The sequence below is a fragment of the Natrix helvetica genome (genome assembly GCF_964273705.1).
Source record: "Natrix helvetica genome assembly, chromosome: 1".
NCBI classification, from domain to species: Eukaryota; Metazoa; Chordata; class Lepidosauria; order Squamata; family Natricidae; genus Natrix; species Natrix helvetica.
The window spans coordinates 14,843,800-14,858,468 of NC_138548.1; the positions used below are offsets into that span (position 1 = coordinate 14,843,800).

Here is a 14,669-nt window from a genome sequence, read left to right on the forward strand (position 1 = left end):
TGGCTGAGCTCCGCAATCAGACTTTTCCCGCTTAGGAATGTTTCTCTGTGCAATTTCAATTTCACCATATATGATGCTGTGGGGAGTTTTGCAAAGATGCAGTGGAAAAGGGAAGAGATCTTGTATAAGAAAATAACCTACTAAACTCCGGGGTTACTCATCCACTATTACCTTTCTGCTAAGTTTAGAAAATAATGCATTTTCTTTTAATAATAATAAAAAAAGCACAGACCTTGACCAACTAAAAACATTTATTCCTGTCATTTCATTCACCTCCCTTCACCCCAATAGCAGTAGCACTTAGACTTATAGACCGCTTCACAGTGCTTTTACAGCCCTCTCTAAGCGGTTTACAGAGTCAGCATAATTGCCCCCAACAATCTGGGTCCTCATTTGACCCACCTCGGAAGGATGGAAGGCTGAGTCGACCTTGAGCCTGGTGAGGTTCGAACTGCCAAATTGCAGGCAGCCGGCAGCCGGCAGCCAGCAGAAGTAGCCTGCAGGACTGCGTTCTAACCACTGAGCCACCGCGGCTCATGTTTTAAAGCCCAATGTTTTAAAAGGCAATGCGTAACAATGGTTAAGTGGAGAACCAACTTTCAAGTCCATCCTCAGCTGTGAAGTCCTACGTACCTCATAACATTTGTTGTGATGGGAATGAAATAAGAGATGTCCCACTCTGAGACATTGTTTTAAGTAAGGGTGGGTGGGTGGCTTACGTGAATTGGTTAAGGGTCGGTGCTGTCTCTGGTTGGCTGCGTGGTTATTTTGGATTCTGAGACGTTTATAGACTGGTTGTAGGTCAATGGGTCTGTTGATGGAATTGTTTGCGGAGTGCCAGGCTTTGATGAACTCACGGGCGTGGTGGGTAATAGCGTAGCCGATGACTTTTGTGTTGCTCCAAGTGAACTGCTGCTGTTTGATGTCCATGTGTTTGGAGATTAAGGTTTTGGTTGATACCAGATTGTTGGGGGGAAATATGCTGACTCTGTAAAACCACTTAAAAGGTAAAAGTTCCCCCCTCACACATATGTGCTAGTCATTCCCGACTCCAGGAGGTGGTGCTCATCTCCGTTTCAAAACCGAAGAGCCAGCGCTGTCCGAAGACGTCTCTGGGGTCATGTGGCCGGCATAACTAAATGCCGGAGACGCACAGAACACTGTTACTGTCCCACCAAAGGTGGTCCCTATTTTTCTACTTGCATTTTTACATGCTCTTGAACTGCTAGGTTGGCAGAAGCTGGGACAAGTAACGGGAGCTCACTCCGTTACGTGGCACTAGGGGTTCGAACTGCTGAACTGCAGACCTTTCTGATTGACAAGCTCAGCGTCTTAGCCACTGAGCCACCGCATTCCTAAAACCGCTTAGAGAAGGCTGTAAAGCACTGTGAAGTGGTATATAAGTCTAAATGATATTGCTGTTTGGGATCATGGCGTTCGACTGCCAGCACTTCACCTCCCAATGACCCTCATCCGATGTAAGCTCCCTATCACACGACCCATCACAAGGCCCTCACTTGACACACCCAGGCCTGGAGTCCTAATAAACAGAAGAACACTTGACATCCCCTAAACTCCACTGAATATGTTACCTAGCCACAGTGGGATTCAGCCGGTTTGGGCCAGTTTGGGTGAACTGGTACCTCCGACGATCAGCTAGGAGCGAACCGGTTTGCTCCGACAATCATGTGGGCCCGCCCGCCCACACGCATTACTTACCTATATCCTCTCAGCTGATTCACGCGGCAGGGCGGATTGCTGCGCCTCAGCTGTATTACTCCCCAGAAGTAACGTGGAAAGTTTTGATAAACCTGTCAGGAGCGGGCGGAGCATACGTTTATGAAGCACACGATCACCAAATCGTTTGTTAAACTGGCAAGATCCCACCACTGCCTAGCCTGATAATGAAATGTTTGGAAACTAACCCACAAGCTCAGAGAATGAAATTTCACCCTTATCCTACACCTGAGCTACAAATGTTTGCCACTATTGCTTTAAGTCTCAGGAGGAAGAATGATGAATATCCATGCAATAAGGATCGAATCGCACGAGCATTTTGCAAATGGCTGTTTGAACTGAAGTGGAGTTGATTTAGGTGTTCCAATATCTCAGGGGTTGCCACAAAGAAGAGGGAGTCAAACTATTCTCCAAAGCACCTGAGGGTAGAACAAGAAGCAATGGGTGGAAACTAATCAAGGAGAGAAGCAACTTAGAACTGAGGAGAGATTTCCTGACAGTAAGAACAATTAATCAGTGGAACAGAAGTTGCCTCCAGAAGTTGTGAATGCCCCAACACTGGAAGTCTTTAACAAGATGTTGGATAGCCATTTGTCTGAAACGGTATAGGGTTTCCTGCCTAGGCAGGGGGTTGGACTAGAAGACCTCCAAGGTCCCTTCCAACTCTGCTATTGTATTATTGTATTAGGTTGACAAACGGGGACATTTTCAGCCTGAACTTGCTGGAAGTCAAACTGACAACATTGGTAAAGGGTTCTTAAAGAGCAAGAGAGGGAAAATGAAGAATTGAGGTATCACCGTTCCTGATCGTATGCCATCAAAGGGAAGGTGGAACAAAAATATGACGCCTGTGTAAAAGCTAGCAGAAAGAGAGTTGATTTGAATTGGAGGTGGGAGAAGCTTCTACAAACTGTAGGTGCCTGTCAGAATGCACATTTAAAAAGGTCATGGTTTGGACTGACATTTTGACTTTTTTGACTTCACCCCTGCAGAACCCCTGCATCTGATCTAAATTTAATGCAGGATTCCCCCCCCCCCCCTTTCCTTAATTGCACTGGTCTGGTCTCCTCCGGCAGTGGGATTCACTTACCTTCCCTACCGATTTGCAAATGTGAGCGTGCGTGGCACATGTGCACACTGCCTTCTGTGCATGCGCAGTGCTCGTGCATTACGTCGGGGTGGGTGGGTGGAGCCTCCCGCAACTGTCGCTACCGGTTCACCCCAACCGGAGAGAACCGGTTGAATACCACCTCTGGTCTCCTCCCAACGTAATAAGGTTTTGATTCATTTTTCATTTGCTGCTAGGAAAGAAATCTATAAGATTGCTTTACCTTGTATCCAGAAGTTATCTCTTCTGCAATGGAGATATTTTTCACGACACAAGGGAGCTCTGTCCAAAAACCTTCAAGATTGTGGATTATAATTTTGTTTCTACTTAACAGAAGCATAAACAAAAACAAAAAGAAACCCCTAACACCTAATATCTACTGCTTTATTTAGGGCAGATGACAGCTCCAAAAAGTGGGCAGGGAGGGAGAGAGAAGGAAACGGCTAAAGCCTTTTAATGATCTAATTTCACTCAAATAATCTCAGCTAAATCGGCTATGCAAACGTCCCTTCGCAAAACCTTTGACCCCTTAAATGTGGCTTAAAACAAAATGCAGTTTTTGGCTATTTGTTTGAGGCACGTTTCCTCAACTTATGACCACAATTCTGCCCGGAATTTCCATTGCTAAGCAAGAAAGTTGTTAAGTGATTTGTGCCCCATTTTGTGACTTTTTTTTTTACCATAGATCAGGGGTGTCAAACTGGCGGCCTGCGGGCCGGATGCATCACAAGCACAGGCCACGCCCCAACCTAGCTCCGCAAAGGCAAAAAACCCCATTACGATACGTCATGTGACATCGTGAGACGACGAGTTTGACACCTGTGCCATAGAGGTTAAGTGACCGCTGCAGTTGTTAAGCAAATCAGACGGTTGACTTTGCTTGTCGGAAACCAGCTGGAAAGGTTACAAAAGGTGATCACATGACCCCAGGGCAGTGCAACTGTCATAAATACACGCCAGTTGCCAAGCAACCGAATTTTGATCACGTGCCTGTGGAGATACTACAACGGCCATAAGTGAAAAAGGGACACACACACCCCAGTTTAACAATCGGTTCAGTGATTGCGCATTCCCTGTGTGCCCACACCTGACGTGCACTCCGCGCCAATGCGCAGTTTTAACAAAACTTACCTTCCACGTTACTTCTGTGTAGTAACACAACTGAGGCGTGGCAATCTGCTTTGCCACGTGAATCAGCTGAGAGGATTTATTATTTATTTATTTATTTATTTTATTAAATTTATTAGCCGCTCCCTCTCCACAAAGGGACTCGGGGCGGCGTACAATAAATAAAAACACATATTATAAAATTACACATTGTACGGAGGAGGTATAAAACACAGTACAATATTATAATAACATAGAAATATTAAAATAAGTTAAATTAAAACCCCAATGGAAATTACAAGTTTAAAAATTGCCAGGAGGAGTAAAATGGAGCTATGGTTGAGCCAGGCCTGCTAGTTGAAAAAGGTGGGTCTTGAGTTTTGAACGGAAGGAGCGGAGGTCGGTGGTAATCCTAATATCCGGGGGGAGGTCATTCCAGAGGGCTGGGCCCATCACAGAGAAGGCCCTACTCCTGGGCGCCGCCCTCTGGCACTGCTTAGTGGACGGCACCCGGAGAAGTCCCTCTCTGTGAGAGCAAAAGAGAGATATAGGTATGTAAAGCGGGAGGGCGGTCGGTCAGTTACAGCTGATTGTTGGAGTGAATCACTTTGCTCCTCAGCTGATTGTCGGAGCTACCGGTTTGCCTGAACCGATCCGAACCAGCTGAATCCCAGCATTGGTAATAAGTCACTTTTTGGAGTGCCGTTGTTACTTTGAACCATCGTTAAACTGGTTGTAAGTTGAGAACTATCCGAAATGTAATCAATGGCATTTGGAAATCTTGCTGGGCCTTTTTTCCATATGAAATCAGTATCAACCATCTGCTTCTTGCTGATTTGTAAGAGATGAAGGATGCCCACACGATAGGAGAGGCTCTATTTTTCTTCATCGTGCTAGACAGGAACATCGCAAGCTAATTTAGAGTATGACAATTCATCTTTACAATCCGGTACACCGTTTGCCCGCTTTAACCAGCAGTAGCCGTGTTTGTACAACACGCTTCACCAAGTCAGCTCAAGACTCGGAGAGATGGCATTGGCACGATGCATGCAAATAGGTACAGTATTAAACCGGAATCAATTCAAATGCACATGGCTCAGCATGCTGCATAACCCAGTCTATTGTTAAGGTCGCTTGTTATGCAACCCAGAAAATGTGGGTTGAGCTCAACGTGTGAATGCGTTCATCTCTCTGGTGGGTGTCAAAGATTCCCTGTTACTTGATTTAATTCAATTTTTCAAACTGAACCTAGGACAACATAATTGCAAAAGAGGCATCAGGAAAAACGCAGCATGAAGAAACTTGACGCAATCTCCGTCCTGCCTGTCAAATCTACAAATCAGAAACCTTCCCATCTTTGATTTTCCAAAGAAATTGGGGCCCTTTCACAATAGGGGGATTATTATAGTGTTGGCCAGTTTTATAAAATTGTTGTAAATGTGCTAAGATCGCACAGCAATGAGAACACTTGGTCATTCTCAAGTGCCAATGTCCATTTTGTATCTCCATTTGTGTTGCATTTTTCAGCAGGTTACTTTCAAAAGAGAAGGGCAAGGACTTTAACTTTTGTTGTTGTTGCTGTTGTTGTTTGTTTCATATTAACAAATAATGAACACATCAGAATATTTCTGGAAGTCGCCAGGAATCTAGCAAATCCTTCCTTGACCAGATCAAAGATCCATAGAGAAGCACACTGTTTCTCCAGGATATAAAAATTGCAACTTCTTTTTCGTCACTTGGGTATACTGCTACTATACTTGGAGGATCCATTTATCACTGTCAGAATGTAATTCTTCACCAATGCCTTTTTAAATCTTTAGTCAAGCTGACACTACAACTGAAGTGTGTGGCAGCAGCAAAAAAAAAAGACTAATACAATCCTTGAGTGCATGAACAGAGGCATCAAATCAAAATCACGTGAAGTATTAGTAGCGCTTTATAAAGCCTTAGTAAGGCCACACCTGGAATACTCCATTCAGTTTTGGTCACCACGTTACAAAAAAGATGTTGAGACTTTGGGAAAAAGTGCAAAGAAGAGCAACTAAGATGATTAAAGGCCTGGTGGCTAAAACATATGAAGAACAGTTGCAGGATTTGGGTATGGCTAGTCTAGAGAAAAGAAGAATTAGGGGTGACATGATTGCAGTATTTCAGTATTTGAGAGGCTGCCACAAATTTTTCCAAAGCACCAGAGGGCAGGAGAAGAAAACAATGGATGGAAACTAATCAAGGAGAGGAGCAACCTGGATTTGAAGAAAAACTTCCTAACAGTGAGGACAATTAAGTGAGGACAGTTTGCCATCAGAAGTTGTAGGTGCTTCATCGCTGGAGGTTTTTAAGAAGAGACTGGACAATCACTTGTCTGAACTAGTATAGGATCTCCTGCTTCGGCAGGGGGCTGGACTAGAAGACCTCCAAGGTCCCCTCTAGCTCTATTCGGATTGATAATTGATAAACTAGAGGCAAAGAATCTCCCACTATGTAAAGACAGTGAGCTTTATTAGGGCTAATAATAATAATCAAGAAATCACTAGGTCAATGTTTTTACTCTGGCCACTTTAAGAAGTGTTGACTTCAATTCCCCAGAATTCCCCAAACGGGAGGCATGATGGCCGGGGAATTCTGGGAGCTGAAGTCCACACCGCTTAAAGTTGCCAAGGTTGAGGAACTAAGCTGTCCTACGTGATCAGGATCCCTGATATTGAAACAGGCAGAGTGAACTGCCTCCAAGAGTGGGTGAAACTCATCATGGATGACCCCAAATCCCTTTTGCATTGCGTGATTCCTGTCCCCAATACTGCAAGGACTTCCTCGCATGGTGGTGAGAGCACAGGTCGTCCTTGACTTGCGACAGTTCATTTAGTGACCGTTCCAAGTTACAACGGCACTGAAAAAAAGTGACTTACGGCCGTTTTTCACAGTCACAACCTTTGCAGCATCTCCATGATCAGAATCCAGGGGCTTGGCAACTGGTTCGTACTTATGACCGTTGCAGCGTCCCAGGGTCACAAGATCCTCTTTTTTGCGACCTTCTGACAAGAAAACCCATTGGGGAAGCCAGATTCACTTAACAGCCGGGTTACTGGCTTATCAACTGCAGTGATTTACTTTAACAACTGCCGCAAGAAATGTCGTAAAATGGGACACAACTCACTTAAGAAACGTCTCACTGAACAACCTAAATTTTGGGATCAATTGTGGTCGTAAGTCAAGGATTATATAGTACAGGAGCTCTTTCTTGAGCAGGGACTGGACTAGAAGACATCCAAGGTCCCTTCCAGCTTTCTTCTGATTCTGAGTACCTGTATAGAGTCACTATCCCAATCTATAGAATTCCAAAGATGCAGATTAAATAACATGTATCCCTTGATGGTCCAACCTGAGCTTTTCACACCCCAGCACCCTAGGAGGAGGAGGAGTGGAACTACAACTCCCAGAATCCCCAGTGTCTGTGCCAGGTAGGGAATGGTGGGAGTTGCAGTCCTAACCTACCTAGAGGTCACCAAACTGAGAAAGTTGACCCAGCCCCTTTCTACAATTGAGTAGAGCTGTTCCAATCTCTTTTCATGCTCTATTTATATTTCATACCTCTCCCACCAACTCTCCGCTCGCAATTCCAGTCTCTCAACTGGAATTAAGGTGTAAAGTGCTCCAAGCCTGGAGCATCAATTTAAACCAAGCTGAAAGTATCCCGTTCTCGGCAACTGACAATTTGCTAGATCAGTTCGCTTTCCAGAGGCTTTCTCCCGCTCTCAGAGACGCCAATCGTTTCACAGGGTTGAGTAAAATCCCCAGGGCCTTCTGGCTACTATTATAGCCGCAACTTCTGATCCTCGAAGATGTCCAGCTGTAAAGACCAGCACGCTGGGAACAAGTGAAATGCCCTCAGGTTTTAAATGCAAACTCCACACAAGCTTTTCGCTTCTGACTGTGCCTTTTTTCTCCCTCTTTCTTTCTTTCTTTCTTTCTTTCACTGATGTGCCGGCAGGAAATTGGTTTTCGCCAAGCCTGTATATGAAATACAGATGGCCTGCCGGGGAAATTACTTGCCGGGAGACAAGGAGCAAAAGATGCTTTTGATCTGATCGATAGGGTGTGATTTGAAAAGAAAAGAAAAAAACCAAGGAGGGGAGGGGGGAAATATCCCCCTTTGGAATCTCGACGTGACCTTGTAAGCCCGTTTATTCTGTAAATAATTTCCTGAAGGGGGAGAAAAGCGACGTTGGAGATTCCAGAAAGTCTGCTTGTTCCCCAAATTGTGTTTTAGCTAGATGGCACACCATGGGATGGGTAAAACTATGCACGCTTGATCTCATTGTTCCAAGATAACCTAGTAGCTTTATTTGTGCCAGGTGTGGGTACCAATGACCCTCAGCTTTGGGTACCTGGTTCTCTTCTGTTCCCGAGCAGCTCCCCGCCCTCGTTGGCTTTAGAAACCCAACCCATTTCTTAACTACCGTATCATCTGCAGGCTACTGCAGAACAGCAGTGGGACGGGGAGTGTTACACAAACACCATCAGGGCTAAAGCAAAGTGGCCGTGTGCCAATAAAGATGGGCTCTACTACCAACCTAGTTTCCCCCCCACCCCCTGCCTAGAACCTTGATCCCTGAGAAGCTTTATTTCTAGCCTTGGGGAATGCTCCAGGGGTGAATGGTTTGAGCCAGCCCTGGGCCACAAGGAGGGATTATTGTATGCCACTGCAGAATGACACCTCGATCAGGTGTGCCCACTTTAAGACCTGTGGACTTCAACTCCCAGAATTCCCCAGCCAGCAAGGGGAAGTCCACAAGTCTTACAGTTGCTAAGGTTGGACACTCCTGACCTAGATGGTAACTCTCTTTGAGAGGCAGAGCAGATTAAAAAACAGGCTAAAATCCCACCTCTGAAATCAATTTCATTGACTGGACAAGAGCCGGTGATTAAGCTACCTTGCAAGGTTGTTGTGAAGATAAAAGAGGAGTGGTCTGATCTATTTGGAGACAGGGGAGGGTTCGCAGGTAGGAAAGGGCTGTAAGAATGGCATACACCTGCATCTACCCACCTGCATCTGCACATCTGCAGAAGAAACCTATTTCTGTCCCTAAAATATCTCAGAAGCAGCTGTCAGCCCATACTATGTTAAATACCCATCAACAGACACATAGAGATAAATAACGTTTACATACCGTTCAAGAGGCAATGAAACAGCTTGGAAGGAAAGAAAAAGACCACTGACATGTCCTCTCCAACACCAGATAAACATGGATTGACACCAGACAAACAATTGAACAGAAAATAATGCCCCACCAGGATAAAAAGACACACTAGCAAGACAAACTAATGTATACAAACAGGAAAGAGTGTACTATTTATGTATACACTCATTCACACTGATGATGTTGCCTAGATGGATAATGAAACATCTGCGAGCAAATAACCAACCTCATCAAACACTAAGGTCTCCACCGTTAAATCCCACGCCATTTATATTCTCAGCCATTACATAGAATAATTACGTGACATAGAAAATAAAACAGCTTTCCTTTACAAAGGTCTTACAAATGTATACGCTTTCTTTTTAAACAAACCTAAATCTAAATATAGGCAGCACCTAGTGAGGATCCAATTTTCTGGGACACCTGATTTGGAGCAGCACTGCGTTGAGGAAGGAAGGCAGGAGGCACAGCAAAACAAACAAAAAAAGGATCCCTAGATCCCTGCATGGAATAGCAATTGCTCACAGGAGCAACGATCCACTGCAACCCATCTTACAGTGAGTGGCAGAGAATCAAAACTTCCACTTTTTTTTGAAAACTCCCTCCGTTCTACCAAATATAAACTGCCTGAGACAAATATGAAAATAACAGAGATATCATAGCTTCTAAACAGAAGATTTAGAACCTGTTAGTGTGTGTCTGTCCATCTGCCTGTCTATTTTTAGGCTGGAAAGTTATTTCTCCTATTCCTTTTGCAACAGCTGTGGGTGTGATTCAGGAACAGAGAGGAAGGCAGCTTATTTATTTATTTTATTTATTTTATTCAATTTATAAGTCGCTCCCTCTCCACGAAGGGACTCGGGGCGGCGTACAATTAAATATATAATGGTTCAAAGAGTCTCGTTTTATACCAGGGGAGATTTACGTGCTGGGACAGGCATTGGAGCGAACTCAAAATCTGCCTTCTTGTCCTCTCCTGAAATGTTAAGTGAACAGGGGCAGCAAGGGAAGAGTTAAGGCTACAACAAGCAACCTGTGCTTGGAGATCTGAGCATCAGCTTCCCATTGGGAAAAATCTCCCGGGTTTAAATCCCAGTGTTTCCAAGGGAGGCGAGAAATCCATTGTGTACATCAGAAATCTCACAGAGCTAACACAGGTAATCTTGAGCGACAGGACTCAAAATTCAAATCTTTCCTGTATTTCTACGTACCGTGAGATGTTCTTCCAGAAATTAGAACTCTTCAATCTTATTGATTTCTGTCCAGTTCTCACAAATTCCAGAGCTAATGGTTATCCTGCAATATTTTTTCTTACCTGTGCCCTAGTTTCTTTGACCCATTATTTATGGGTAGAGAGCTTTTCAACATGGTGGCTCCCCAGTTTCTAGCCTTCAACATTTAGGGATAGATTGCCTCTGAATAAGGAAGCTCCACCGAGCACGACGGCTGAAGAAGAGCTTTTCTTGATTTGAAACAGAAAAAAATCCCCTATCTAATCAATACATTCTTAACATCCCTTTCCCTACACCAAGTAATGAAGAAGACTCCAAGAATGCCACAAGCAAGGAATGAAAGCGACAACAGATCTCATTTTGTCCCCAGGAATGGCAAAGGAAGATTGCCACTGTACTCCCAGGCTCTGTTTCATTACTACACCTAGTAGAAGACGGGGAAAGCCACATGAGGCCACGTATAATTTATTCTTTGCCAAATGAGAGTCATAGCAAGAAATGGCTATTGCAACCTTCCCAACCTGATGCTCCCCAGATGTGTTCTGGCAAAAGGTGCCGAGAGTTGACGTCCAAAACATCTGGAAGGCAACCTGATTCTTGTGAGCTTCCATATCTAAGGGTAGCTTATCTGCGGGGGGGGGGGGGGAATATAACCACAGTGCATGAGCTGGCTAACAATTGGTACCTTTGTTTGTCCTAAATATAGGATGATGATCTACGACGGGTGTTTCCTGCATCCAACAGATGAAAGTCGACAGTTGGTGTCTATGGAAATCCACGGGAGTAGTAAATAATGGTTTAAAGATAAACAACCCTGGCAACAGTATTCTCCTGCTGGTATTTTTCTAGCATTCAGTAACCTGAAGAAGGAACGCTCCACGGATGTGGAAATCAGTAGTAATCACCACAACGCTCCATTTTACAACGGCAGGGCAACACATGAGTCAACCAAAGGGCCACAGCCACCCCAAACTGCCCAATCTCCTCTCCCCTAAGGAATCTACCTCCCCTAAGATAGACTGCACCGGCATAGGGAGGCTTCCCAGCCTCCTTCAAACGGGACCAGGGCTTTCTCCTGCTGGGCGGCGGCCCGAATTGGAAGATAGGCTGCCCCTGGCTGTGGAGGCTCTAGAGGAGGAAGAGGGCGAAGGAGGCTTACCCATGTCCTGAAGGGCATCAGGGGCTCGTCGGCTTCGTCGCCCGGCTGGCCCTCCTGCTCCTCCGGGTCCTGCCTGATGCTGATGAAGGGGATGTCCAGGAAGGCGGCGGCGAAATCCACTTGGAGCAGCTCCCGGCGGGAGGCGGGAAAGGCGAGCACGGCGGCGACCCCTCGCACCACCAGCACCTGGCACAGCCAGCGGGCCAGCGAGGCCGGGTCCCGGTAGAGGGGAGCCCCGGGCAAGACCTCCAGGCTGAGGTTGTAAGGCAGGACGGCGGCGGCGGCGCGGCTGGCCCGAGCCAGGGCGTTGCGCACCCGGCTCTGCGCGCCTCCTCCGCGGGGCAGCAAGGCGCCCAGCCTCACCGTGTGCCCGATCCGCGCCAGGATGTGGCAGGGCTGCGGGTGGCCCCGGCCCGGCGCGGGGAGCAGCAGCAAAAGGCTGCAGGGGAGCGCCAGGCACCAGCAGCAGAGGAGCGCCCGGCGCAACTCCATAGAGGAAGCCTGCGCGGCGTGGGCGGGCAAAGTTTGGGGCGCCCGGCCCCTCCGCCCCCCTCCCCGGCCCCTGGGTGAGCAGGAGGGCTGGGGGCGCCTAGGAGGGGAGGGAAGGGGCCGGGCAGGGCCCGCCCATGGGAGCCTCGGGGGCGGAGGAAGGAAGCCGGAGCTGCAGCCGATCCAGTGGCCGGGCGCTCTCTGCGCTCTGCCTGGCGCTCGCTTTTCCCGGCCGAAGGCGGGATAGGGCTTGCCTTGGCGCCGTTGGGCCGCTGGGGGCGCTGCAAGGCGGCGGGGACCCGCCAAAAGAGGAAGGGCCGCTGGGGCCGAAAGAGCCGGCTGCTGGCAGCCCCCTGGGCAGGGGTGGCATCCCTCGCTGCCTTGCGGGGCTCTTCAAACGACTCTCGCCCGAGCGAGGCGAGAGGGGCGATGGGGATCCGGGACGCGCCCGAAGTCGAGCGGGAGAGAGAAAGCGAAAAAGGCGACGGGATCAGCTCCAAGCACGTGGCCCCTGGGCACGCACAGAGGGCGGAGGAGGAACGATGGCCAGGGAGCGAGGAATGTAGGAGGTGAGGCGAGAAGGGCGATCGGGACGGGTCGGAGGAAGTAGTCAATCAATCAATTCATTAATGAATGAATCAATCAATCAATCAGAATAGAGGTGGAAGGGACCTTGGAGGTCTTCTAGTCCAACCCCCTCGAATTTCAGACAAGTGGCTGTCCAGTCTTCCTAAAGACCTCCAGTGATGGAGCACCCGCAAACGTCTGAAGGCACCTTCTGTTCCACTGGTTCGTTGTCTTAAACTGTTAGGAAGTTTCTCCTTAATTCCAGGTTGCTTCTCTCCTTGATTAGTTTCCATCCATTGTTTCTGGTCTTGCACTCTGGTTGTAGTAGCGGCTTGGATCTTCTGCCGGGTAGGAGACGGAGCTCCGTGCAGAATGGAAATCAGAGGAGAGATCGGGTTCCTGCGCACGGAGCCGGTGCAGAGCGTCTCTGAGCGTGTGCAGAGTGCAGGAAAGGGCGATCCAGGATGCCAGGGGTGGGACGGAGAGGATGGGCCGCTGTCCATTGATGGGAGCAATCAGGAAAGAAAAAGAAAAGCACCTCTAAACATAGGCAGAGTAGAAAGAAAGCGGGCGAAAGAGGGAGGTTTCAAACGGCATTCGATACGGGCTTGGCGAAAAATATCGATTTATCCAGGAGCTTTAGCCTGCCGCAACAAAACGGATCTTCCTTGTTCAGAGGCAGTCTATCTCTAAGCGATAAATGCCAAGGACAAATAAAGAAGGTTGATTCCTTCCAGCTTCTTCTCATTGCTGGAAACAAAATAATGAACTAAATACATGTTTTATCCAAGTCAAACTTAATTAAGTTGAGAAGAGAGTTTATGTTAAGTCTTCAGGATTGTTTCTGGCTTCCAAAGAAACTGCTTTAACCAAAAGTGAATATCATTTGGTGTTAACCAATAAAATGATTTTTAAAGCATTCTTCTTCTTCTATGGATCGATAATTAAAAAAAGACCCTCCTTATTTAGATGCAGTCTACCTCTGAATACCAGGTAAGAGTTGTTTTACCACAAAAGGTAAGGGGTGGAATTGAGACTTGTAAATAACAGGAACAGTCATGCCGAGGAAATATATACATCTCCCTGGCACACACAAATCTATTTTTCACACCACGTTCTTCTTTTAATAAGCTATCAGTGTTGAAATTTCCATCTCCCCTATCAACCAAGCCATTTTATTTGGAAATCGATTCACTTAAGGTGGTACAGTAATTGTATTTTCAACGTGGGTTACCCTTCGCTGTCATAAAAGCCCTTCAGGAACCAAACAAGAGATTTTCGGCACCAGGAAAAAATATTAAAAATGCTAGGAGAATCCCAAAGCTGAGTGAAATGAAATGCAATCTATTTATTTTGGGGTTCTTTCTTTTTTTTTAATATCTCCGTTCCTGGAGTTTGTGCAGCCATTTTCCCCCCAAGCATCTGTCTTTTTCACTGCCCTGTAAAATGAAATCTTAGAAAACTCATTACAGGCATATACTTTTTTCCAGTTTTTCAAATTACAGGTTCATCATGAGGTTTTAATTCCAGCCCAATTGATATTTATTCCTTCTGTTTCAGAAGATTGGACTATAACAGGGGTGTCCAAACATGGCAACTTTAAGACTTGTGGACTTCAACTCCTAGAATTCCCCAGCCAGCTCTGCTGGCTGGGGAATTCTGGGAGTTGAAGTCCACAAGTCTTAAACTTGCCAAGTTTGGATACCCCTGGACTATAAATATTCTTACAGGAATGGCTTGATTGCTCCATGATGTCACAGCAACTGAGCCAATCAGTGTCAGGGATGACACTACAGACAGTCCTCGGCTTACAAGAGTTCATTTAGTGACCGTTTCAACGGCACTGAAAAAAAAGTCACTTCTGACCATTTTTCACACTTACGACCGTTGCGCCATCCCCAGGGTCACATGATTTACGTTCGTCACTTGTCAAGATTTACATGCTTGGCAAGTAACTCACATTTATGACCGTTGCTGTGTCCCAAGGTCACGCGATCCCCTTTTGTGACTTAGCCAGATTCACTTAACAACCGTGTTACTAATTGAAGAACTGCAGTGACTCACTTAACAAA

General features: G+C 46.5%; 1 protein-coding gene across 1 annotated transcript in view; it reads right to left on the reverse strand.

Annotated features, from left to right (window-relative positions):
- The window catches only part of GRIN3B (glutamate ionotropic receptor NMDA type subunit 3B), a gene marked incomplete at its 5' end in the record, with an annotated part of 67,323 nt that extends 55,290 nt beyond the window's left edge, over positions 1 to 12,033 (reverse strand). Inside the window, one exon of the mRNA XM_081958370.1 lies at positions 11,542 to 12,033. Within this exon, the coding sequence (XP_081814496.1) occupies positions 11,542 to 12,033 (492 nt within the window). The remainder of the gene's footprint in view (positions 1 to 11,541) is intronic.
- Positions 12,034 to 14,669: the final 2,636 nt, after the last annotated feature.